Below are 23,783 nucleotides of genomic sequence, written 5' to 3'. Positions count from 1 at the left end.
CCTCACACCATCGGTGCTCGGCCCTAAATATCTAGCTTCTGCCAAACCATATATATAATAAGTTCAATATGGAAGGTGGTCTGGCAGAAGCTACATATTTTACTTCATATTTTTGTCACACAAACGTATCACCTCAGTTCAGAAGGCCTTTATTAACCCCCCAGAGCCGTGTGGAGTATGTTTATGATGGACGGATGCACTTTCTTGAGCTCGTAGTTTCCCGTTCACTGCCATTATGAAGCTTGGATGCTTCAGGATATTTATTAATATATCACCGATTATGTTTATTAGAAAGAAGAAAGTCATATACACCTAGAATGGCTTGAGGGTGAGTAAAGCCTGGGCTAATTTTCATTTTAAAGTGAACTAATCCTTTAACAAAGCATTTTTAGAGTGCAGGGTGTTTTGGATGGTTGCTAAGTATGGCTGACTTGACAATATTCATTACAATAAACAACTTTTAATTAATCTTCAATTTGATGAACCGATATTGAATCTTAAATCCCAAGAATCAATCTTTTAGTCTGTGCTATTTTCAGTTGATGTACGTACAAAGCTTCACTAAACATTATTTGTAGCACACCTACCATCCAATAATCACAATAAACCTGGTCTCAGCTTTCAAATCCTGTCAATTGCATCATGAAATACAAACAAATATAGTATTGGCTCTTTTTAATGTGGTGTGACAGATTGCTACGTAACCATGTGTAGATGTCATATCACCAGATTTATCCGTATCAAAGAGCATTGTCGAAACAACTGATGCAAAATACAAAAAGTTCCACCGCAAGTCTGTTAAATCACAGATGCTGACTGTTACATAGTGTAGATTTATAGCAATACCTTACCGGAAAGTTCTTACCTTCATATTGTACCAAACTCAAGACCTCAAACCTCACTGGTTGTGTCATCATATTTGATGTAGCCTTTGTGTGCATTTGTTGACTGATGATTGTTTTGATTTGAAAGGGAATAAAACATTTCATTTGAATCTGTTCATGTAGTGTTGTCAAAAGTACCAGTACTTCGGTACCAACTCGGTACTGAAATTTTGAAAATATGACGATACCAACATTTCGGTAGTACTGAGAATCCCGGTATATTCGGTACCCACTGATAGGACTGTGCCAATATTTACTTGAATATGACACGAGTGAAGCAGAAGAAAAAGCCTAGGCTAATAGGTTAGCAATTAAATGTGACATTACAGCCATGGATACATTTTGGTTCATGCCGAATGAGAGAGGTACGAGAGTCCATAAATGTAAGCTTTGTATTCTGTTTTGCGAATCGCGATCTGGTCACCTGATTATCAGAGAATTTAACAATATTCCATTAGTTATTCCACTGACCATGAAATCTCTGTTTCTTTTTCCAAATCTTCACTCACGCAGGGGATTATAAACGTTTCTTCCTTTGGTTCGCCATTAATTAGGCCTATTCACATTCTTTACTGTAGAAAAGTAGAAATAAACACCGCAGGACAGAAACCTTTTTGCTTGCACGTCAATTTCTATTTAACACAGTTTGCGCTTGTTATTAGACTTTATAAGGTGCATCAAGTTTATTTGAATAGCGCGTTTCACACACAATGGTGATTTTTAGTTCCGTTTCTCTGGCATCAAACATAGCCTGTCCTTCATCCCTCTCAAAGAAATATACTTCTTTTTGAATATACTTAGCTTTCTTATTATTTAGGTTACCATGATTTACTGATATTTATTTAATAGTTTTACAGGCTGTAGTGTGTCGTTTCACTGAACGAATAGCTAAAATACGTACATGTTTTTGCTTGATTTCGTGAAAATAGTTTCAAACAAAGACACACCAGAACTGTTGCGCATTACATTTATTTTCATATTTACACTTTATATAGACTGTTTTTACTTAAAATATTAAACTTTTAAAGATTAATTTTGTTTTTACATATTTCTAAATTCAAAAAAATATATTTAAAAACATTTGTAGAACATTATTTACCCATGAGCTGCATTATGCAGTCTATGTAAATTTGTCTAAAAACCACTTCAGATTGAGCTTCTATGCCACTTCTGCAGTTCAAAGATGGATTTTTTTGATTGGTAACAGTCTGGTTGGGTCTTATTTTTGTAATTGAATTTATTTTTGAACATTTAAAAACATTTTGTTTTCTATTTTAACTTAAGAAATTGATTAAATGTGATGCATACATTTAACAAGATTAGAAAAATTGCTCTCATAATGGTAAAAATGCTCCAGGAAATTAATTTAAATGGGGAAACATCACCCTGTAATGGGAAAGTTAGTGTCTGTTATTGATCAGAAAGTTCTCCTAAAATTTTGACTGTCCTCCTATTTATTTTATTATTATTATTTTTTTTAATATACATATTTATATGTATGATTACCATCATATTTATATATTAGTTTTTTTTATTTTTTTTTTTTTTATTTTTTTATAAGCTAGTTAAATAAAATAGTAAAGTAGTTGGTACCGACTACTGGAATTATGGTACAACACTAATTTCATCATATAAATTGATCAAGATGTAGAATACACCTGTCTGGTCTTTATATTCTCTTTTGGAGCCTGAATGTTTTGGATTCCACTGACTTTTGCCACTGAACATTCATCAAATGTAATCTGTGTTAATTAATGTGTTCTAGAGGAAAAACAGCATGGAAGTGTTCCAATGATGACAGAATTTGGGCAAACTATTCTTTTAAATACTGTGAAATAACAATGAACAGTAATAATCCTAATCTCTGTTAATGTAGTTTATAAATCATTTATTTGAAAATAGAACAACTTTTATTTGAATTAGAGCTTTTGTAACAATGCAAAAGATGTAAATGTAAAAGTATTCAATTATTTAAAAAAATAAATAAAAAATCTTACTGAAACTTATGCAAGGTATGACCTGACAGTATTTTACTGCATTACCTGATCATACATTGTACCTTACAGTAAAACATTACCAAAATCATAATGCCAAAGGTTTGAAGATACACGATCTGGATGAAGTTTAACCTTGAAGCTGTTTGCTTTTTCCCTGACGCCTGAAGAGAACATGGGTCTGGATTTTACAAATATACGGTTTCTTCATCTCTAACACAGAATATAAAGCAGCTCTGCTTTAGTTTCTCTAAACGTATAACCTATTTTCTATACTTACCAGCAGCTGAAAATGAATCATCTTGAAAAATCAGTAATCACAATAAATAAAAAGGTAAACAAGAGAAACACCCAGTGAAATGCATGCAAGAGTGTGTTTGAGAGAGAGAGGAGCGGCTCACGTTCTCCAGGGCACGGCGAGGCCCACAGAAGGCTCTAATTGAAACGCTAAGGTTTGCTTTGAGGTGTCACAGAGTGTTAATGCTGCGCTCTCTGAGCGTAAGTTAAAGTGAGGCTGGGGCAGGCGCTCACGTTCAGAGGTGGGATTCAAAATGGCAGTGCATCGGCTCTCTGATCAAGGCTGATTAAGGGCAGCTGAAGAGAGATTATTTCCCTGCGCGCTAAGCAGAAGCCGGGCTGCCTTCCACCGGCCGCGGCAGACAACGCTGATTAGCCATTACTGTGTCTTAACGCAAGCAGACAGTAGCCATACCGCACAGAGACACAGCACGCACCTCTGGGTGATAAAGATACTGAGACGTGACGAGATCTGAGCGAGCAGCCTGTGGCCATCACAAACACAATGACCTCTGCTTCTCGAATGACACTCAGGATCAGTAAAAAAGTCTCTATGAGCAATGCCTGAATAAGAAAACAGCACACGCAGACTCAATGCTGAGACAAAGACATTATGAGACTTAATACGTCTATAGTTTGACAGGGACATTAACAGAGCATCTGACCCGACACTCAAATCTCTTTCATTCCCATTTTCTTAGCTTTGGCAACGTCCATTCTGCCTCTTCTGCCGCGTCTCTGTACTCTAAAATGCTGACAACATGCAATTAGTTTTGTTACAAATGCATCTCTTTAAGCTGGATTTCAAAACATAATGATAGCGAATTAAACACTTAATACGTCTTTAAACAGACAACATAAAGTCATTTACTGGGTAATGGTTCCATTGGCCAAACACTGGCAAAGTAATGACAAAAGTAATAAAAAAAATTGTATTGATTAGTATTAAAGGAAAGGAAAGGAAAGGAAAGGAAAGGAAAGGAAAGGAAAGGAAAGGAAAGGAAAGGAAAGGAAAGGAAAGGAAAAAGCAAATATAAATGGAAAGGGGAGGTATGGGGGAAAAGAATGGGGAAATAAAAACAGGAAAAAGTAAGGGGGAATAGGCAATAAAAAAAAAGGAAACAGGAAAAAGAAAGCAAAAAGGGACAAGCAAGTAAATTAAATGGGGAAAAGAAGGAACATAACAGGAAAAGCAGAGCGTGAAAAGAAAGCAACGTGGAAAATAAAGGCAAGATAAGGGGGGCATGGGAAATAAAAAGGAAACAAAAAAGAAAGCAAAATGGAAGAGAAAGTAAAGGAAATTGAGGAAAGAAATGCATTTAACAGGAATAAGAAAATAAAAAAGGAAATTGGAAAAACAACAGGGAAATGAAAATGAAAAGAAAGGAAAAGAAATAGGAAAATAATGGGAAAATGAAAGGGAAAGGAAATTGGAAAAAGGAAAATAAAAAGGAAAATAAATGGGGAAATGAAAAGGAAATAGGGAGGATAATAGTGAAAAGAAAGGAAAGTGAAAAAAGAAATGAAATGAATTGGGGAAAAAAATGAGGAAAAGGGAAAGTAGAGAAATGGGGAAAAATTAAGAGGAAGAAGGAAAGAGAAAGTGAAAAAGAAAGGAAAGGAAAGGTAAGGGGGGATTACAAATGAAGGGGAAAATAAAAAGGAAACAGGACAATGAAAAAGAGAAAGGAAATGGGAAAATAAAGGGATTTAACAGGAAAAAGGAAAGGAAAGGAAAGGAAAGGAAAGGAAAGGAAAGGAAAGGAAAGGAAAGGAAAGGAAAGGAAAGGAAAGGAAAGGAAAGGAAAGGAAAGGACATTGGAAAAGAATTGGAAAAAGGAAGGAAATGGGGAGAATTGGGAATTGTATGATGATGCTTAAAATCTTTGATTTCTATTATGTTTCTATGATTAAATATATCTATTATATGTGGTCAAATGGATTAAAAACAAGTGCATTCCTGCTGTTTCCTGGAAGTGCTCTACTTCCACAAGCTTCACAGAGACCGACTGAACGTTTGGTTGTCTTAATTGTGCAGACAAGACAACAAAGCCCTTTTGTCCTGCACTGAATAGTGACATCCTCACAGGAGAGAGAAGTTAAAAATAGTTGAAAGCGCAAACAATAGAAATTAATGAGCTAAATCTTGCAGACCTGTCCCATGAGGCCAAGGGGGTTTAGCAGACAGAAAGAGAAACTCTCCCATCTGAGAGAAGACCTGCTGTCATACTTGATGTTTCCTTCACAGAAAGAAAAAAATAAAATCCCTCTCAGCTCCCGCCGATCTGTCCGTGCCAGATTCTCCAGACTGCGTTCACGGCTTTAATCATCAGCACACACTTCTGTGATGCGCCTCTCTCGCGCTGCTCGTGTGGATCGTCCGTCTGAGCACTAGGTGTCTCCTTTCATCCACCGATGGGAGAGAGGAGGTCCTGATGCAGAGACAGAAGGCTGCATGGGAGACCAAGGGAGCGTAACGGAAAGGCTCCGATCTGAAAGAGTGAAATCTAGGGGCATGACAGAGGGGGACAGGGGCCATCAGATGGGTTTGAACCGAGTCATGCTTTTAATGCAAGACAGATCAGTGAGGAAGACCTTTGAAACAGATAACTTTTCATTTCTTTCTTCTCTTTGACTTTAAATACATTCTGTTTATGGTTAGAATAATAGTATAACTCCACTTATTTTGCTATTATAAATGCATGATTATATTAAGGGGAACTATTAACCCTTTTCTCAAAGTCTTGATGTTGTTTTTGTGCTCTACTAGAACAGGTTTTCATGCTTGAATTTTGATTATTTTCCTCATATTCTCCATTGTTCAGCCTCTCTCGTCCCAGTCTGTCAGTAACGCTCTGTTTACTTCCTGTCTCTATGAAGCCCCTCCTTCTGAAAAGCACAATGTGCTCTGATTGGTCGGCTGGAGCGGTGTGTTGTGATTGGTGTTTGGGAAATGTCCCGCCCCTTACCATAACCGGCAGTTTCAACCGGGTGTGCCTCATACGTCGTGAAAAGTAAAGCTGCGGGCTCTTTGATCGCCCCCTGGAGGCTGGATGCAGTACAGGTCATAAACCCCGCCCGTTCAATGCAGACGAATGAGACTTAAGTTAAAACATAAAAATAAATTATGCTTCAAATAAAATTTTCCGAAAGATGGTTTTGGTCATTTAAGGTAATTGTTATCAGGCTGATTTATATTCAATTGTTCGTTTTTGTGATAAGTTTGATTTTAGATAGCAATTTAGTGCTATAGAAACGGGGCGTGTCGTCATGATTCACAGTTGATTGACAGCTCGTCTGAGTACTGTCGGAGGTTCGAGGGGAGAGTGAAGATCAATAAATAACTATTAATTTTCAGTTTCTGTGTTATTTCACACTGACAAAATGAGCTGTTCAGCAGTAAACTGTACTAACTGACCTACAGGATCTGACGGATATCTGAGCTTTTCTCGGTAACGTTAAATGTGGGCTTCGTAAACTAATTAACAAAATTTATTAGTTAAGATAACATGCCTAACGTTAGCCATGACGGAAAAAAAAGAAGGGGATTGTTATCAAGCAGTTACTAATTATTTGTATGGGTATAAAATGATAATTAGCAGGATAAAACTAATGATAGCCTACTCTAATTAATTATAGAGCACCGTCTACAGCAATCGATCTCCTGTAACGTTAGTTTAAACCTTTTATTTAAAATGGCAGGACTGTTTCTGCAAATTTTAGAGTTGTTTCTAGTGGCATATTGTATTGAGTGCATCTACTGAATTTGCTGTTTCAAAAATATTATTGCTCTAGAAACAGAATAGCCTATTATTTTATAGGTAGAATTTTAAATGACGTATAATTTATATAGCCTATTTAAAATACATCAATGATGACGCAGTCGTCTGGGCGGAAGTTTGATACCGCAACTCCGCCTCCGGGCTCCACTGACGATTCCTTCTGTGCATGCCGAGGTTCCAAACGGACGTTTTTGCGTAACGTGTCAGCACCCATCGGTGTCCGTTTTGGCTTCAGTTCAATACAATGGAAGGAAGCGGCGTCACGCCGTCCATCTTTTTTTACAGTCTATGGTTTCAACACACTACTAGCTAACTCAACCCCGCCCCTTTATTCTGCATATGAATTATTTAAATGAGGAATATTGTGAAGAAAACTCAATGGAGGCGTTTCAGAAACACAGACACTCATATAGAGAAGAACTCCTGCCTTTTTCATGCGCAAACAGCAACATTACACACTAAAGAATGATGAAGATGGAGAAAGAAATCCCATCAGTTGACTGCAATAAAATACAAGAACATATCTGCAGCGAAGCGCATCACTCATCATGATTGAACTGGTTATGTTGGTATGCTTTGTGCCGCCTGCATAAACATAATAGTTGAGAAAACATGACCCCGGGAAATGTCTCCCTGAATACTGAAATGCTGCATTACTGAAGGGCTGCTCAGTGCTTAAGGCGTGTGAATGGGATATGAATAGTCAGAGGGCACGTGAAAGGATCTCTATCCGTCATTTCTATTAATAGGTTGAGTCCTTCAAGCAGATCACCCTGAGAGCTGGACTTCCTGTACCCCTCTGTAACATTCACACGCATCAGCACAAAAACATGGACACCTGTGAAGATTTGAACAAGCAATTCACAAAATATCAACTGTTATTCTGGCCAAAATTAATATGATGTACTGCATTCAAAAGTTTGGGGTCAGTAATTATTTTTAAAGAAATGAATACTTTTATTTATCAAGGATGCATTAAACTGATCAAAAGGAACAGCATTTGCATTGATACAAGAAAATTACACTGCAAATGAAAGCTGTCTTTTCTATTTATCAAAGAATCTTGAAAAATGTATCATGGTTTCCATTGATAATCAGCATATGAGACACTGAAAATACAGCTCTGCCATCACAGGAATAAATATAACTTAAAAAAAAAAAAAAAATATATATATATATATATATATATATATATATATGTTTAGAATGTTTATATTATATATATATATATATATATATATATATATTATACACACACACAGTCTTTTCTATATATATATATATATATATTGAAAAGACTATGTGTGTGTGTGTTCTGTACAGTCAATTAACTAGCATTAACAAACCATAAACACACTCAATCAGCTTGTTAATGTCACACACTCACACACACACACACACACACACACACACACACACACACACACACACACACACACACACACACACACACACACACACACACACACACACACACACACACACACACACACACACACACACACACACACACACACACACAATTAGAGCTTTCTGCTCTTTAGTAGCGAGCGTTTGGAGTCACAGGGCGAAAAAGCGCTTATAGAGGCTCTTATCTCAGAGGATGCATTAAGATATGTGAGCCTGATTGACAGCCTCTTCAAACGCACACATAAAGTGCTTTAATGAGCATTATGAAGTACGCTCACCTATGACTTTTACAGAATTATAAACAATCCTACTTTATATAACTGACCTTACAGGTGATCTGTTTCCCCCCTCCATATTCATATGTGAGATTAAGAGAGCATTAATATTAATGAGGGGCGATTTTCATAAGTAAATAAGCTGTGTCATCAGAAGGTGAGTACTGAGGTTGTGTGTGTGTATGTGTGTGATGTTAGAGCACAGAAATACACTTTACCTCACTTTAATCCTCACAAACAGACTTAAACTCTTATCAGAAATATCACATTTGGGCCCTTTGCTCCGGAAGAGACAGAATCTACAACATATCACCAAATCCTCACAGAAACACCACTTAAATGGCACTTGGAGGTAAACTTCTTTGGATACAAGATATTGGCATTGAGCTCTTCTTTGGCGATCGATTTATCACTACAATTCCTTATCATCAGTGCTGTTAATGTGTTTTAACACAGCAAGTAACGAAGCAACAAGCGGCACTATCCGAATTAGTATTTTCTGAACATGTTACTTTAAAAGAAACACTTGCACATAGCACACATCTTCCATGTATTAAAAATTATGTCATTTATAATGCAAATCCTATTTCTGCCTGAGCAGGCTTTGAGGAGAACGCTATGGCCTCATGTAGGCCTCACTTAAATGGGGTGTAGATTAAAGACAGCATCCATTTTGGTCGAGCCCGCGGGACCCGCGGAAAGGTTACTAAATGTATCACTCCACCTTCTGCTGGGAGATTTATATATGGAGTTATAGTGTGACTGTAGTGTTGAGAGAGCAGCGCTCCACCTCTCTGTGCGCACATATATCCCACCACTCATCTATAACACACACACACACACACACACACCGGATCAGCTGGTAGAGCTGCATATGCACAGGAAAAATGGCATTAGCAGTAATCTAAAACTATACACTATATAAAACAATAAAGAAGTGATGTCAAAAATACAGATTTTTCAGTACATATTGATTCTGCACATTTGAAACATTTGTTTTAATTCTCATTTTCCATAGTATCAATACTCTGGTCAATCAATATTATACACAAGCACCAGGGCTGCGCAGTATACCTCATTTTAGCATCGGTTTCGTGACTTGTGCATCCATGATAGTCACATCACAGGATGTGTGATGTCAAGTATAGGGATCGTAGATCCATACGGACCAGGCACCACAGATCGAAACACACGTGATTCTCGGATTAATTGTAAAGTTTAACCATCATAAAGTGAAAAGTTATCATCTGCACATGTTTTAGGTCATGTCAGTTTAAACATTCAAGTGATTTTAAACCATTTAAGCGCAAGAAAGAGAACTCAATTCGGTACTCACACACTGTTTTCTGTGCAGAAACACACAAAGTCGCACAGACAGAACGTGAACACTGAATTCAGTCTTTTTGTGCTTGAACGGACACATACATGCAAAAAAAAAGTCAAAATGCCCATCTCTGTGAATATCCTCATACTCACAGTCGCTTTTGACTTACGTGAAAAAATTAAGAAAGAAAACAGATTATTGGATATATTGGATTCGTGCATTTGCTCTTAAAGTGACAGCAGCCTAATAAACCTGCTGCTGTCTGTGTCATTTATGTTAATCAAGCAACAAAAGACAAAGAGAAAATCACTTTTGTAGCTTTAACAAAGATTAATTATATTTACGACTACACATTTTAATACAAGGTGTGATTAATCACGATTAATTACAGAAATATGTGTAGTTAATCTGTTTTTTTTTTTTTTTTTTTTAATTGGTCCACAGCCCTAGTTTGTATACAACTCGGTTTCTGATTTACAACTCTGTTTTGTTGATTATATCTGAAAAAAAAAAAAAAAAAGTAATTCAAACCTTCATTACTAGTGCAATGCACCATATGAGATGGTTTCCTGTATATAATATGATTATTGGAAAAATTAACATGTATGTGAAATATTTCCAAATGAATCAATATCGAATCAAATTTAGATTGGAATCGAACTGAGAGCTTGTGAATCGGAATGGAATCAAATTGTTGAAATCTGTTTCAATACCCAGCCTTAATTAACATATGGCCGCATATATTTGCATAAACCTTATTCAGGATATTATACAGAAATCTTCATGATGTTTCATTATGAGATGGACTTGACCAACCTTTATGAACTGCAGTGTGAATCATAATGTCCTTAGTCACCATGAAATCAAAATGGACATTTTTTTTTTAATTTACTGCCACAATATCAGAATAACTCCCTCTTTCATCTCTTCTCTGATGAAGAGGGCGGAGCAACCTGTCACACACATGAGATCCACCAATAGCAAACCACAACTATCCAATCAATTCCCCACAGACAAAATCAAGCCCCGCCCTACATTTGTTCTTGTTTGAGCAGCGTTTCAGCGATATACGGCAGAATAGGGAAGAAAATGATTTTGTCTTTGTTCATTTTTGCCTATGTTCATTTTGCTATTAAAGGGGAAAACAGGACATATATATGCAGTAATGTTACATATCAACACCCATGAAGTATGCAGAAACATGGCCCACCTTTATGAATGACAGTGTGAACTATGCTGGTAATCATAAGAGTGGTCATTGACAGAAGCGAAAACATAACCACAACACAAGGTTTTCACAGGGTCACAGAAAGGACGTACAATCCTCTGATATTCAATTCAAAATGACACCTTTTGTTGGCAAAAGAAACTTTGACTGACATCACAAGTGGACTTGCTGGCTTCTTTATAAACATTTTCAAAGTATTAAAGTATGGTGTGCTCCTCCACAGCAATCCCTCTGACAAAACGTAAAGCGCACATGAATGGGCTCTGGTCTCTTCTAGTGTGTCTAAGTGCATCTTCAAACGCAGCAGCTGGACCACACACTCGAGCGGCGTTTGAATGTCAGCCTCTGCGGGGGCTCTAATTGCACACCCACTCCAGCTAATAGGGCAGCATCCAAAAGTTTAGAGCTGCATTGCCTTCGGGTTTCATTTCAAAGCGTCCGCAGCCGTTTGGCCCTCACAGGTACGTCTCCTGCCTGTGTTTACCATTCTCTCAGAAACCGCCACTGCTAGCATAGGTGACTGACCTCAATTTCTCTCACTTTTCTCTCCTGCAGAGCCGGTGAATAACTGCTCATAAATAACACCGCTTTGGTCGGCTGAAGAGAGCCCACTCTGAATTTCTTTGTCCTAAGCAGAGGTGCGACGCAAGTTCTCTATGATGGGTATAAAACACGGAGGAAAGCGAACGCTGAAGAGATTATTCCATTCATCCTCAGACTTGAAGCGCCGACTGTCCAGAAAGACCATATATCTTTAAATAGACTCTTGCACAAAACTATAATGGTGAAAAAGGGCTTGGAAAGTGCAGTGTGAAACCAGATTTTTATATGTACTGCAAGTAGCATGTACCTGTTTCTCACACTGGCCGTAGTCTGGACCCTGGTCGACCTGGAAAAAAGACAGCTCTCCTCGGTTCTTGGCCATCTCGATCAGACTCATGCCGGTGCGGACAGTAGAGTTGCGGGCATGCACGAACACCATCACCTGAAACAAACACAGGACAGCAGCACTTGGTTAGGTTACGTTTGATACAGTGAGCTGCCTGAACACAACTGAACCTCATGCATGACTGAACACTCTACAAACACTCTACATTAATGGTTGACTGGAAGTGATTTTTGATGGCCAGTATAAAACTTATTTATTCAGACACGTCAGCAACCAGAAAAACTTACCAGGTCATGCCTATAATTGAAAAAAAAATTCCAATACATAAGCCACTTCTCTACACAGGCAAGAACTCATGCTGCTTAAAGGGATAGTTCACCCAAAACTGAACATTATCCCATGATTTACTCACTCTAAAAACCATCCTAGATGTATATGACTATCTCCTTTCAAACAAGTTACATTAAAAAAATATCTTGGCTCTTCCAAGCTTTATAATGGCAGTGAACAGTGCTCACAATTTTGAAGGACAAAAAATGCATCCATCCATCATAAAAGTGATCAATATGACTCCAGAGTCATAAAGGCCTTTTGAAGCCAAGTGATAGGTTTTTGTAAGAAAAATATCCATATTTAAAACTTTATAAACTATAATAACTATAATAACTGATTTCCAGTAACGGCCGTAGGCGAGTCTAGTTCTAGCAGAAGAGTGACGTCTGACCCGGCATATGACATATTGATGAACACACAGACGACCAAGAATTACAGGTCACAAAACAAGCTTACGGTACTCCTACATCATCCGCCGGAACTAGATGCGTACAGCCATTACCGGAAGCCAGTTATTATAGTTTATAAAGTTATAAATATGGATAGTTTTTTTAGAAAAACCCATCGCTTTGCTTCAGAAGGTCTTTATTAACCCCCTGGAGTCGAATTGAGTTGTTGAAAATTACTTTTATGATGGATGGATGCACTTTTTGGGCTTCAAAATCTTGCCCCCCATTCACTTCCATTATAAAGCTTGGAAGAGCCAGAATATTTTTAATATAACTCCGATTGTGTCCATCTGAAAAAAGATAGTCATATATACCTAGGATGGCTTGAGGGTGAGCAAATCATGGGATTATTTTCATTTTTGGGTGAACTATCCCTTTAACTAATGACAGTTACTTCCAAAAGAGTTTGGTTTTAGTAAATGTTGCTAAGCTCAGCACACTTCATACTTGGTACATTAGATATTAGGCAAAATAGACAAGTACACTGAACCAGTGTTGAGGCACAGAGATGGCTGGTCCACCCAATCAAATCAAATAGAATATGCTAATGGTGTGGACATAAAACAAAAATGGAAAAATAATCTATAATTTGTAAAGAGCATCTTTAAAAAGACAATCATTTTATTGTGTGCCTGTAATGGATCGGCTTGAGTCTTCTTCTAACTGCTATTTCTATAATTGCAAAGCAGATTATTAGTCCTGATCATATGGTTTTGCCTCATTTTTTCGCATCTGAGCATTCAAGGCAATTAAGAGATTTAAAGTGCATATTGCATATTTTTTTCGAGATGAATATATAACCTTGTACAAAAATACCACGTAAAAAGGTACTGCAGGGTTAAAAAAAAAAAGGCTTTTTTTTCAGCATCGCGTCATTTTACGTCATTACAGGGAGATGTTCGCAGAGCTCAGTGTTGATTCAGTGCAGAATATATTGGTATTTAGCAACAGTGGCCATGAATCAGTGTGTTTTCGGTAGTTTTTGTATACTATTTATCATCGTAATGGTAAATTATTGTGTATGTGGAGGTTGCACAAACTTCAGCCTGTCAGGACATCGAGTACAGAGGTTTACTAACAAGAAAAACTACGCTGCTATCTTCTGTGCCAGGGTTTGTTTTCTGTAGGTGAAGAGACAGGACTTCACTTCTGCATGTGCTTTGAAAAACGCGTTCATTTTAGACTGGAGGATTATCATCCTGGTAAAAACCATTACAAAAGTAATGGTTTTTACATCCAGCGCGCGCGTTCACCTGCTTGTAAACAAAGTTTAGCGCTTCCAGCTATGCCAGCACTTCATCTTGAACACTAGGTGGCGGTAATACTCCTAAGGAGTGAGCAGCCAGTAACAAGTAGTAGTAGAAGAAGACCGTCGTCAGTTTAGTTCTCGCGCATGCGTCATTGAGCTCTCGTGAACTAACGTCAGAGGCCTACAAGAGAGAAAATGAATAGTTGAATAAAGTCGTTCTTTTGTTTGTTTTTTTCGCACGAAAAGTATTATCGTCGCTTGAGAAACGTACGGTTGAGCCACTGTAGTGGCATGGACTATTTAAACATTTTCTTCACTGACTTTCTGGACGGACAAGTTTGTGCCCCCTTAAAGCCAATGGAGGAGTATTCCACCGCTCATATTTAATCACAAAAATATGAATTTGTGATCCGAAGTTGAAAGAAAGACCTACATGGTTGTATCAACATGAGGGTGAGTAATTACTGACAGAATTTTCATTTTTGGGTGAACTAACCCTTTAATGCACAGAATAAAGGGGCGGGGCCTGGCTGAGTTAGTTAGTAGTGTGTTGATGTATGGTAAGGGGCGGGACATTTCCCAAACACCAATCGCAACACACTGCTCCAGCCAACCAATCAGAGCCCATTGTGCTTTTCAGAAGGAGGGGCTTCATAGAGACAGGAACTAAACTGAGCGTTACTGACAGACTGGGAAGAGAGGAGCTGCAACAATGGAGAATAGAGGAGAATATGAGGAAAATATGAGGAAAATAATCAACATTCAAGCAATGAAAACCTGTTCTAGTAGAGCACAAAAACAGCATCAAGACTCTGAGAAAGGGCAATATAGGGCTTCTTTAAGTGGATCATATTGAGACTATGGCTTTATTTTAATTAGTAACATCTGACTTCAAGCAGAATTACTATATTGTGAATTACTATATTGCACGTTTCAGTACTGAATGCAATATTTCCATCGTTACAAACGCAGTATTGTGCTGGGTCTTTTAAACGTGAACTGGCACATCTGGATCCGACCTCTAACTTCTGGATTGTTCTTTCTGAGCCTGAAAGGCAGAAGCTCCATCCACAAAGAGCAGAAGGGCAGAGTGGTGTCTGTGTGCCATATTAGTCAAAGGACAAAAGAGGGTTGTAATTTTCCTATTACACTCAGGCTGCCCTTGCAAAGCAGTCAATACCCCAGACAAAAACAATCAATAATAGAAATACAAGACAGTTATGAGATGGCAAAAAGACTCTCTCTCTTTCTCTCTCACACTCTCACTGTTCTCGCCGTCCTTTAACTGAAAGTACTGATGGTGTGGGAGAGCTAGGGGAGAAGAAAAATAAATCTGACATACTGTTCTCGACTTAGCACATAATATTCTAACATATTAACTCCCTACAGTGTGACACTTTCCACCACAATAATACTGTGAATGTAACACAAATGCATAACTCGTTTGGAAACCCAATTGATACCCATAAACATGAAGTTCCTCCTGAACCGTGATTTGCTTCCTGCTATTACTAGTCAAATGAAGGCATTATTGAGGGACTGACAATCTCATTCTAGAGATCATTTTATTGGATGCAAGTTTGGATATGCCCCTGAAGATATGTTCAATATATTTGGTCTGTTTTTCTGGATGACTGTACATTTGTCTGTCTGCATAAAATATTTAAAGCTCATAATCATGAACTAAAGCGATGCCGTTTCAGGTTTCATGGGGTCTTTAAAGTAAAATGCGATGCTATCTGGCCCTGACCAGATAGTATAAACTGTATGCTTTTGTGCAATGACAACCACCTTAACAAAGCACATAGTAGACACAACATGGCAGAACCCTGAAGAACACCACTTGAGGATGGGGATATCTAATATGAAACACCCGAATCTCTTTGGCAACCTTTGAAAAAAACTAGTTCTTCTCTGAAATGTCCATGGCATACATGGAACTTTGTGACTTTGTTTCACAGCTGATAAAATACAAACAAACATCTCGACTCCGGGTAGTGTGAAAATCAACCAGTTCTTGCCATTTTTGTGCACAGTATGTATTAGGTGAACACTTTGAGTCTGGTCTTTGTCTTTTTTGTGTGAGTTCCCCTCTCTCTTAATGATTTTCAGTTTTTCTTCACTGTTCTGTCTTTCTTTTTAAAGGGGTGGTTGGTTATGATTTGACTAACTTTAGTTAGTGTGTAATGTTGCTGTTTGAGCATAAACAACATCTGCAAAGTTACGACACTCAAAGTTCAATGCAAAGAGAGATATTTTCTTTTAAAGAATTCTCTGTTTAAGGACTACAACAAACGGCTGGTTAGGACTACAAGAAGCTTCTTCCTGGGTTAGTGACATCTGGGATTGCACTAAAGCTCTTATCTTTTAGTTCGAAAGCAGTTCGCTGCTATGGGTGGTTGCAGGTCTGATAACAGTGTGGTGCAATCTGGTGTTCCTCAAGGATCAATTTTGGGTCCTTTACTTTTTAGAATTTACATTTATCCATTTGGTCAGCTTTTAAGATCACTTGGTCTCAACTTTCACTTTTATGCAGATGACACTCAGGTTTATGTACATTCAAAACCTGATGTTATTGTGCGTGTGTCTTTTCTTTCTCAATGTATTTATGCATTAATAGAAATGTTCTTTGTCTAAACAGTGACAATGCAGAGGTAATGCTCACTGGTTCACCCCACCAGCTACGTAAGGCTGGGTCTTTAACTTTCTGTGTGGATGGCTCTACGCTGGAACTTCAAACAAAATTAAAATATTTGGCAGTGATATTTGATGCACATTTAACATTTGTTTTCCATGTTCAGAACACATCTTCGAAATATTGCCAGATTGCATCCTATGTTGTCATTCCCGGTGGCAGAAAAGTTAATCAACATCTTTGTGTTTTCTCACATTGATTATTGTAATGCTTTGCTGGTTGGGGTCTCAAGCGCTACCCCAAATAAATAACAGCTGGTTTGAAATTCAGCTACTTGAATCCTGTCTGGAAACAGAACAAGGCATCGCATCACTGTCTTGGAGTCTTTACATTGGCTCCCCGTCAGATTACGTGTTGATTTTAAAATTCTCATGCTTATTTATAAAGCTTTGCATGGTTTGGCTCCTCATTATCTCTCTGAGCTTCTAGCCCCTAAACACCAGTGCTTTTAATTGTTTAAAATCTATGGCCGTTTTCCTCAGTTGCTCCAAGACTTTGGAATACTTTGCCTGCTCAAATTAGGCAAGCAGAATCCCTTAGTTTTTTTAAATTTTCCCTTAAAGCTTATTTCTTTAGGGTAGCTTTTACTTGATTATTTTGTAATTGTTAAATTTCTTATTGACTTGTTGTTGATAGTATGTTCTTATTAGGACTCGAGCACAGATGGTGTGAGGACCCTATTGTAATTGCTCAGTCAATTCTTCTTCTTCTCCGAAATGAATCGCATTTTTGAGGGCCTAAACATGCTCGAAAACTCATGAAACTTTGCACATGCATCAGAAGTGGTGAAAATGGCTCGATAGCACCATCTACAAAATTTCATTTAAGGGCTCTTCGCACTATGTTTCACGTACAAGTATGCAATTCGGTAGACAGATGTAACAGCCCAATACCTACAAAAAAAGTCCCTGGTGCAAAATCTGTGAACCCAAAAGGAATATGAGATATTTTGTACTTTGATCAAGATCAACATCATATTTGGTCAGTCTAATCTAAAGGACTTTGCGATGTAAAATTGCGAAGATCTAGAGTTTTCACTGAAGGGCGTGTCCGTGGCGGCCTGGAAAAATGAGATGTTTCACCATGAAAGAGGAAGATGTTGTAACTCATGCATACAATGTCCAATCTGCCTCAATCTTCACATGTTTGATAAGGCCTGAACATATCCACACAGCAAAATTTTGTTATAGTCATATTACCACCAGCTGGTAGCAGGAAGCGTGGCAAATACAAATGACTGACGTAGTCCTCCTGTATTTATATACTTAAATGCATACCACCCACCGTGTTTTCCTAAAGCCACCAGGTGATGGTGGCACGGGTGCGAGGGACCTTTCATTGCTGCTTGCAGCTTTAATTTGGCATTTTGTTTTTATATCTCATTTATTTTAGTATTGTTTGTATAATTGTAAGTTTTATTTATTCGTCTTGTGAAGCGCTTTGAGATGCTACTTTTTAAAGGCGCTATAGAAAATAAAGTTTATTATTATATTATATTATGTTATTATCACTAACCTTAAAGTTTACATAAACCCGTTCTCGAGAACACGCAACAAAGGGGGTGAGGCCATGTTGGGCTGCTTCAGAGAAGAGGAAGAGTTGTTGCAGAAGAGTACATCTTGTAAAAGGGGCACTTTAGGTCCCCTTTAGTTAATTTTTTGTATTATATTAACCTTTTAGTTCAAGGACATTTTTGGGTGGTGCTAAAAGAAGTTCAAGGTCTAATTATAGCCTATAGTTGTGTAAGTAGTCCATCTAAACTCATTTCCAATAATAATTTGTTATTACTTGTATGTCTAATATGTCAAAAATGTATAAAAAAAATGTCTTGTCTCGTCACATTCAGTTATGAATGACATGATTTAAATGATAGCATATTTTTAATTCAAAATAGAGAAATTCCATTAAAAAAAAGTTGAGTAGTTTATGCCTATGGTGGTTACGGCCCCGTTTCAGTTTAATTTTGGCAAATTTAAGGCAAACAATGGAGTTTGATGCAAATGTTTGGCATCAGCTTGCAGCTCAAAATCACAGCGGCTAAACTTAACAATCTAGATCAAACTATCAGGATGAGATCTTACCTGACAAATATTGTTATTCTGTTAACACACAAGCACCTCCTAATAACACCTCCAAGAAAACATTGTACCGCATGAAAGATGAGGTTCAGATATTCAAATAATGTATGCATTTAAGTAAAGGAAGTAGGACGACTGCAGAAATGCTACAATGTGAGTCTGAAGCCAGTGGAGCAGTGATGCTCTGTGCCACACCGAATGGCTCTGTGTTGATGTGCTGAACGCTGTTTGTTTTGGGCTGTATTTTGCCACGGTCAGTACCTGGAAACAGAGCCAGCACTTTGGCATTCATCACAATTGTTTGGGCTTGTGGATAATTGGTAGCTAATTAATTCATGATTGCTAATTTAAGAACAGCCTTCCAAAAAACACAAACATGTCCTTGACCACCTGCCAACATGTTTCTCACCAGCGCTCACCGCAATCTGCTCTTCTTCAGAGCACAGAGAGAGCGAGAGAGAGGACAGAAAATGTGGTTATTGGGGCTGGGAGGATGTGGAAAGACTCTTCAGAAAACAGATTTAATAAGCTGATCGCTGTGACAAAGAGGAAAAGTCACAAAAGAACAATAAATGACAATGAAGGACAAAGAGAGCCATGAAGGATTTATATGGCATTGTCTAACTGCTCTTTTCAATAATCTCTCCTGGACGAAGGGTGTTTTATTGTTGATCCTACAGAAATACCTCTCTTACTGAAATAACTCCCATACAGCCCTTTATAAGGCCGAGTTCTAAGGCAGATGCTTCACTTCTGGTACTTGTTAAAACCAATACTTACTGGCCACTAGTAGGGATGGGCATTTTTGGCAATTTTTCATTTCGATCATCAGTAGGTTTCAAGGTTTTCTTCGATTAGAACAGTGTTAGATTGATTATGATGCAGCAATGTTTTAATAAGGAAGCATCTAAAAGGAACAGCGCCTGAGGTGAGTGACGCCAATAAACCGAAGCCCGTTCTATGACACATCCTATGATATTAATCAGATAACTTAGATACATAATATAGACATAACAGAGAGAGAGAGAGAGAGAACGTGCTTTCACGACAGAGTGCTGAAACACAGGTGAGGACAGAATTTACTGTAGATTTCTATAAAGTTCTCATTATAAAGCCATGTTTATGGCAGATCTGTGCTTTATTTTATCACATTATTAAGTGATTCCATAAATCGCCTGCATGTTTTCGAAGTCATGCGAATTATGCCATTGAACAATTATGATGAAAAATGCACTGCTGTATTATTATAACATCAATATTTTTATTTCTTTTGTTTTTTTAAAGAAACATCTAAAAGCAATATGATCGTCTCAAATAACTCAGTCCATATCAGGCATTGCATTTGAGCATGAAACTAAACACTAAAAACTAAACACTGATATTCAGCGCATTAAACATGTTAATAAATATTGATATCCTGACCCAACGCATCCTATAGTAGATTAGTCAGATGTAGCTATTACAACTATCATCTGCAAAAGGTTTGCGAATGCAAACGTGAGTTTGACCAAAAGCGTAACTCCGGTTGTGCTTTAAAAAGTGCAACTAATATTTCAGCAATATTTTGGATTCAATTTGCACTTTCTGATCAACCAAGGATATTTTCAGCACAGCTTGCAATGAACTGTTCTTTTCATCTATCTTGTCAAAGTGAAGCCAGACATCACTACGTGACTTCAAGGCCATTCTCTCTCTTCTCACGTCTTTTTTTTCCATGCTGTGGAAAGCTAAACAATCAGAGCTCAGGGCGCTGCCCAAACTGCTACTATAACCAATCAGGACAAAAAAGGAAAAATACATTTCTATCATTATTTACATGATCGATCGCCACAGTCACGGTAGAGTACTCAAGTACTCGGTCGCTGTTGCACATCCCTAGCTACTAGGGGACTTGGTGAAAAATACCACCAAAATTAATATAAATGCCCCCAAAATTGATGATAAGGGGGGAAATTTCCCAAACACTAAATTTATTAAGACTGTTGTGATTAAAATGACTGGTGAAAATGAAGGAAATGTACTTTTAGACAGTGGTGTAAAGTATTTGAGTCAAAGTGATTAGTTACTGTACCTTCTTGTATCTTAAGTATCTTTTTTGACTACTTAGCTACTTTTTGGCTACTTTACTTTTGTTCTTAGTATCAAGGATATTATAAACTTTTACTCTCTACTTGACTACATTTTTGAACAAGTATATGCTTTTTACTCCAATGCATATGTAAAGAGTAACACAATTACACATTACATTTTGTATGACACCTAGTTTTTCTGCAGCAGTTTATTTCTGTTACAAAAGAAGCAATATCGCTCTCTACAGAGCACTGAAGGTACTATATCTTGTGTGCTTTGCCCTTAATCACCCAAACTTGTGAACAAGCCTACTTTAGACGTGTGCATTAGCAGGTAGTTGTAGATGTTTCATATTTAAGATGAGAATGTAGTTGCAGCCAGTGATGAGGCTTAAACAAGCACGTCTAGTCTAGAAGGCTTTGTCTTTAATTATAGTTAACATTATTATTTTGAAGAGACCTTTTTGATGGATATTGATTTACTTATTCCCTGTTTGAGCACTTGAGCCTAACTGAGACTTGAGTGTCTGTAGATGTTTGAGAGGCTGTTGTGTGACGACCTTGATTTATTGCAATACTGAGGTGTTCAGTTTTATTTTGATTATAGAAAATAAATATGATTGCTCTTCTCACAAATCAACTGTTTCTTGTTGTTCACTGGAATGTCTCTTAGGTGTTGAAGATAGTCCATATTTGAGCTTATATTCAGTACGAATAAAATACTTAAGTACTCTTAAAGTCAGATACTCTAAGACTTATTCAAGTAGTATTGAAATTGGTGACTTGTAACAAGTGTGTAATTTTCACTGTTAAGGTATTTGACTTTTACTGTACTATCTGATCTTTTCATGTTGCACCAAATATTTCTTTTTATGCAGATGGTTGGTTATAACATTATAACCAACCACACACGTTTCTGTTGAGCGCATGAATGCAATCTGAAACTGGCAGAATTTTGTTCAGTGCGCACACAGAATTCTGCACTCTCGCAAAATCTCTCATCATAAACAACAATGTTCAGATACAATGTAAACAAGAGACTCATTTTGCAGTGTAGACAGCTTCAGTGATTATAACAGGCATTTTCATTGATTATAACTCACACGAGACTGAAGTCATGAACCATGATTGCATCAATCAGAATGAAACCAATGAACATAAAACAATCAGACTGCACACTTCATGGACATACACAGAGTTTTACAAAGTAAATTGCACAGATGCGCAGATCTTTCCAATTTCAGTTTCAATCGGATCAAGTGTTTATATGTCCTATCAAACAGATTAGAAAATAATTAATCAACCCCTCTGGTCTGAATTGGACAATTAATTGGTCAATTAATTACGATTGACATGGTTATTTATTTATTTTTATTATTTTGACTGTGTTACTACTCTGATTACAAAATGGATTATTAGGTTCAATGTAAATGCAGCTACTGTGAAGCTGAAATCCTGATTGGTCATTGTAAAAGTGCTGACTAGATGAGCTACAACCATTAGAGGATTTGCCATAACCATTTAGAGAACTGTTACTACAGCATATATCACTGTGTGTCTGGAGAGTTTCTCAAACCAGCTGCACTCGATCACATTATAAGCCAAGTTGAAATGCACCCAAGACATGCTGTGATTAGATCATAATTAGATCACTGAAAACCTATTTGGAAGTGGTCTGGGATGCGTTTTTGACCACGCTTAATGGTGCAAATGCATGTTTGTTTTCTGCATTGAGACAGTTGATTTAAACTGTCAACATCTACAGACAACATTTACATATAAAAGTCCACAAGCTGTGAACAACACATATACAACCGTGATTCAGCTCATTATCCGCTAATGCGGCCACACGCATGGAGTGAGCGCTATTTAGACGCAAATTCTGAGGCAATACATGCATACATCGTCGCAATTGTGTATTTATTATCTTCAAAAGTGTCTATCTGCATGTTAAAGCCATGGTTAACAATCTCTGGAAGCCTCTGTTAGTTCCTGGAATGTCCTGCTCTTCTTTGGAGTAATTTGTGGGCTAAAGGTGTACAGAGCGCCCTCCGGCTGCAAGTATGAACTGAAAACACAGTATCCAGCGCTCATAGTGATGACTATAAATATTGAATAAATATTACTCCTCAGTATAGAAAATTGACAAACACATGAGAATCCATCAATATTTCTCCAAATGTGCATGCTTTTAAGCTAAAAGCCTATATGAAATGCCATAGAGGTAACATAACTGTTCAGACACTTTGCATCACAGAAATACATTATATTTTAAAGAATATAATAGAATACCATTATTTTAAATTGTAATAATATTTCACAGTATTGCTGTTTTTTCTGTATGTTTGATATAGACCATGATGAGCTTGAGACATGATCAACAGAGGGTTTTTTTCACAGCTTACCTGACTGAAAGAGCTCATTATTTATGTAGGTCATTATAGCTCTTTATGTGATTCTTTTGTCTTCTCAGGTGTAAATGACCCATTATTCATGATGATTCACACCTCCACACATACTGTTTCTTGACAAAAAGTGTCTTACAAAAACTAAATCAATATATTATATGAACGAGTAGGCAGGATGATTTTTACATCATTTTGAAGCTAAAACTCTAGTCTACAATCTCTAATACCCAGAAGTTTTGTGAACACAGATTTAATATTATTTTTTTGGCCTTATTTCAATGACTTAAGTTTTTTTTTCTTTTTTTTTTTCTCTCTCTCTTCAATAACCACGCATAAACGTTATTCCTTCAAAAAAAACAAATATGTACATACATGTTCCTCACATATTATGGTAGCCTAGTTTGTGATGAATACAGTGT

The 23,783-nt window shown here is 37.3% G+C and overlaps 1 protein-coding gene across 2 annotated transcripts in view; it reads right to left on the bottom strand.

The window, feature by feature from the left end:
- ascc3 (activating signal cointegrator 1 complex subunit 3) overlaps positions 1–23,783 on the bottom strand; it is a 260,611-nt gene that overhangs the window by 87,695 nt on the left and 149,133 nt on the right. For both annotated transcript variants that reach the window (XM_067399556.1, XM_067399566.1), the window contains exon 14: positions 12,045–12,179. In XM_067399556.1, coding sequence (XP_067255657.1) covers positions 12,045–12,179 — 135 coding nt within the window. The remainder of the gene's footprint in view (positions 1–12,044; positions 12,180–23,783) is intronic.

This window comes from Chanodichthys erythropterus, chromosome 2 (genome assembly GCF_024489055.1).
Source record: "Chanodichthys erythropterus isolate Z2021 chromosome 2, ASM2448905v1, whole genome shotgun sequence".
Lineage (NCBI taxonomy): Eukaryota > Metazoa > Chordata > Actinopteri > Cypriniformes > Xenocyprididae > Chanodichthys > Chanodichthys erythropterus.
This window is presented reverse-complemented; position numbering and strand designations above follow the sequence as displayed.